General features: G+C 39.3%; 1 protein-coding gene across 1 annotated transcript; it reads right to left on the reverse strand.

Moving 5' to 3' along the window:
• Positions 1-719: 719 nt before the first annotated feature.
• LOC309503965 (zona pellucida sperm-binding protein 3-like) lies at positions 720-2,640 on the reverse strand. Its single transcript, XM_082176827.1, has 8 exons — positions 2,029-2,640; positions 1,831-1,952; positions 1,641-1,744; positions 1,394-1,571; positions 1,204-1,321; positions 1,055-1,137; positions 899-987; positions 720-830 (listed from the first exon to the last, which is right to left on the reverse strand). The coding sequence occupies exons 1-8, from the start codon at positions 2,602-2,604 to the stop codon at positions 769-771; spliced, it is 1,332 nt and encodes a 443-aa protein (XP_082032953.1). The 5' UTR covers positions 2,605-2,640; the 3' UTR covers positions 720-768.
• Positions 2,641-4,662: the final 2,022 nt, after the last annotated feature.

Raw genomic sequence — 4,662 nt, forward strand, 5'->3', positions numbered from 1 at the left:
TTGTTGCATAGCTAAAGCCATATTCATGTTTATTTCATTTTTCACAACCACAGACTGAGCACACACACGTACAAGAGGGAGAGCTGTTTTAGTTTAAATTACCACACCCACGTCAAACATATTGGCACCTTGTTGCAAAAGGGAATTAAAATTGATACCAGACTCCAGAGAATCTTTCTGCACAGGTTTGGTTCTGATCAGGCAAAAAAAAACAAAAAAAAAAACACAAACCTATGACTAGCTCTCAAAAGTAGTAAAAAAAATAAAATAATTTCACCAGGATGACATAAAACCCCATATGCTTTCTGTCAAGCATTCCAATGACATGACATTTGAGCCGGTGACAAAGTTCTGAGCCATTACATACTTTTGATCACAGTGGCACCACCGTTGGGTCAATTGGGGTGAGCCTTGTTGACAGACAGGGTGGGTATACTACAATCCCTCAGTTTCAAGTTCTTGAAATTCTATCAATTACAATAGGGTTTCAATTATAATAATAAAGCAAAAGCATCCAGTAAGCACCAGAAAGGATATGATGCTATTGAAATGCCCTTTAGTGTTGTAATAGGCCTAGCCCCACAAATGACTTGAGTAATATGCCCCCCACATAGGCCAGTAGAAATAGGCTTTTTGTGGTGCATATCTGAACAGAAACCATGTAAACTGAATAAATGTTTAAGCATAGCATTTGTGCTAGTAAGGACAACAAAAATAAATGCATTAACAACATTTATTAATTCATCAGAAGTCGCATGACATTTCCAGTTATTTTTGGCCATATTCTTTAACGTCGATTGGGCCAACAGATACTCTTTCCAAGCGTAGATCTGAGGAACAAATGATTAGTGAGAACTAAAGCCACGTATGACAATAACAAGTTAGAGTTAATCCAAACCTGTAAGCAGTTGATCACTTCCACTTCTGATGCTACAAGTCGTGTCACAGCAGCCACACACCTGGTCAGAACCATCTGCAGACACCCACCTGACAAAACACTCAATTAAGTTAAAGCAGCTAATTAACTTGTACACTTATCTAGCAGGAAACATACCCATTAGCAGAGAAGGAACAAGCTTTCTGTTCAGAACTTGGAGAGGTTGCTGCAGCCACCTTCAAAATGCATGCGATGTAGACCTGCAGAGACAATTGTTTGTACACCATGGCAGCATATCATACATATAGTTACACAACAAAACATACCAGCCCACTGTCTGCTTGCTGGAACCTGAACGCCTCTAGCTGAAACCCTAGCTTATCACTTTGAGTCCGGGGCATAAAGTGAGACGTGGAGCCTGTGAGCTTGGCATCAACCAGGCACCTGTGAACAGAACCCAGTTAGAAGTCACACAACCCTTCTGGAAGCTGGGATACATGAGGTAGCACCTCTTACCCATAATTCTCAATAAAGGAGTATCTGGGGACAGAAGTAACATCAGGGACTGCAGTAGCCACGCAGCTGTCCACAAACACACGGACGGGAACATGGCTGTACAAACTCACTGATGCTTCAAGATTTATCACGTCACCCAGGAAGTACTGGTTAGAAGGTCTCTCAAATCTCCAGTCATCTGCAAAGAAACAAGTCTTAACACAGATGATTCACAAGCATACAACACATATGTTTGGGCTACACCAACCAGTCATGAGCTTGAGGGAGAAGACAAAGACTTCCTCTGCAACCTTAATTGAGGCATATGGGATCCAAGTGGGCATTAAGGTGTCGCTGCTCACATTATGTGCTCTGTAGAAGTTAAACAAGCCGTCATCTCTTGCCCATGAACAGCAGGATTAGAACATCCGGTGAGCCTGAATTAATTGAATCCTCACCTTGGATAATGACACTCAATACCAACCACCGCACCACTGCTCCTGACAATAGGAACACCATATGAAGCCTCTTGTGGGGTGTAGATAATGTTGAACCTATAGACAAGCTCATCCTCAGTCACCTAAACAGAAAGGTTAATAGAAGAACAGTCACATGGACGGTTCACAATACCTATGATTGTCACAACAGAACCTTACCATTGATGTGCTGCTACATCCATGCAGTTCAGACTCAAAGATCAGCACTTGAGCAGAAGAATCCTCTCCAGTTGCAGTACAGCCTCCCAGTGTAAAACCAGAGGACAACACTGGGTGCCCAGTCCCAAAGAAGTCCTTCATCACTTCCACATATACTGAATTCTCTCCACACTCAGCAGCTACACTGTTGGCAGAGACAGGATAAGGCAACTCAAAAGGAACATCTGGTTGCTGTAGTTCCTCTGGTAGACTTGGAAAGCTCCACGTCAGTTTCGCCATTGGACCCTGCAACAGCTCTTTTAATTGAACACCCATAAGATCTTGAGAAGACTTTCCAAAGTCAGTCCTGACTGGTGTCTGGACAGGAGACGGAGAGGGAAACCTTTGTGGTGCAAATACAGCATCACTGGAAACCAAAGACGTCCTGGAATCAGCCTGTTGAGAAGCTTGAGCTAATGTTCCAAGCTTAAACTCACTTGGACTCTGATTATGTGGTGCTCTTGCACTCCATTGTGCTTCAGAAAATCCAAGTGCAAGAATAAACACCAATCCAAATCCAACCTGCCAAAACCCCATTATTGCTAAGCTTGTTTCAATGACACATTAGGGTGCTACCATCCAAATTTATGCAGATGTAAATCAGAATGGCTCCACCTCTCTCGTGACAAGCATAATTTTTCTCTGCACCTGCCAATTTACTCAGTCAATATAACACAGGTGAAAGTCATTGATTCTAAATGAAGTACCATATAAGGGCATGTTATTAGTAGCTAAACCAAATAATTGCTTATTTTAAATATCAAAATGATAGATCAATTCCCTGAAACACAAACAACCCCAAGTCTTTTTGTGTCTTCCTTTTTTATTAATTCAGAAACATGGCCACAGACAGAATTGTCAACGACTATTAAAAATAATAAAGTTTAGTATGTTTCAGGTTTAGATTGTAACAAACGTTCTTCCCTCATGCGAACAGCAATCTTCACAAGGGACTGAAATGGAGACATTTATTTCAGGACCAAAAGGATCATAACATTATTTTATAATAGATTCAATGATATGTTTTCTTCCCATTACAACTGTTATGTTTGTGGATTCAATGTAGACTTCATTCTTTCTTGAACTATGTGATGGTCAGCACCAAAAGACTATAATCTGAACAGTCTACTACAAAAATTGAATTTAAAATATTAAAAGGTATGAACAAAAGACAAGCTCATTAATGAACATTAAGAACATAAATTTTTTTTGGGGTGTTTAAAGCATGTTTAACAAACTCCATAGATTTTTATATCCAACTATTTCTATATTGAAAAACATGGCAAATGTAGTAAATCCAGATTAAATTCATATACACACATTCATACATGGGGTGAGCGGGGCTAGTTGTAACACACACGGTTTAAAACTTTCCACACAATGCTTGCCTGATAATACTTGGTGTATTTACTAGTTGCCATATCAACATATAGATATATATATATTTTTTTTTTTTCAAAATGAAAAAATCTTTGGAAGATATCACTGAACATTATTTAACCATAGCAAAAGTAAATTTCTCACTGAAGTTGATTTTTCATCTCTGTTTTTGTGTTAATTAAAAATTCGACAAATCTGATATTATTTTAATCTTAAATCTGTTATTTAACCAGCAGAAGACACTAGCAGGGTTTAAATTAGTTGCGCATAGGGCACAACCCTAGAACTATGCTATTCTGTTCTATACTTTTATAAAAATCTATTGAGAAACCATGAGAAATAGATGAATTAAGACTGAAAGTCAATGTTCAGGAATGAACATTTTATATGAAAAAGTTAATAATTGTATTTTATTGATCAAATATTTTAGTTTGTCTTGTATATTTTTTCGATTAGATCAGATAACATTTGAATCGGTCATGTTACAATGTGCCCTTCACGATACAACATGCCCTATCTATGGGGCATGTTGTCACATTTTACTTCCATTCTTTCAGGGTAAATCAAGAAAAAAGTATACACTGTATTAAAGAAACAAAACCACATAATTGTACTAGATGTGTGAAATTAATGTGGAAAAGAAATTCCCTGAACCCCAAGTGGATTTAAGCAAACTGAGAAAGTCAAAAAAAGATGGTTCTTTAAAGGTTCTTTACACGTAGTAACAGTTCTATTTAGAACTGTATCATCCTGAAGAACCATTTCTGAAATGGTTCTTTGAGTCAAAGTATAGGGTTCCCTATCGTCCGGTCACTACGACGTACGTCGTGGTGAACGACGAATAGGAATCTCGCTAGAGAGGCCAATCTACTTCGAGTGAAACTAAAACAAGCCAATACACATTGGCGTGCAATCATTTGTATCAGCTGCGCAGCCTCGCAGCGCGGGTATTTAACGAGCAGCTGATGCGATTGCACTTCAGCTTTTTGCTTCGGAGCCAAGCACTTCGATGCGTCTTCTGAGAGTGGAAGGAAACGAGCCTTTTGGATCTCTCTTTCGGTGCGGGTGTCACAACACGGCAGCGGGGACAGTCTTCTTTTTCTTCTTTGTGTGTTTGTCTTTCTGTGGTTTGTCACGGTAAACTGAGCAAACAAAAAAGGCTGTTTTTACAGCTGGTAAGGTGCGCCGCGAGCGCTCAAAGGCTGTTATTACAGC

Source organism: Leuciscus leuciscus, assembly GCF_965113295.1.
Source record: "Leuciscus leuciscus genome assembly, chromosome: 8".
Taxonomy (NCBI): domain Eukaryota; kingdom Metazoa; phylum Chordata; class Actinopteri; order Cypriniformes; family Leuciscidae; genus Leuciscus; species Leuciscus leuciscus.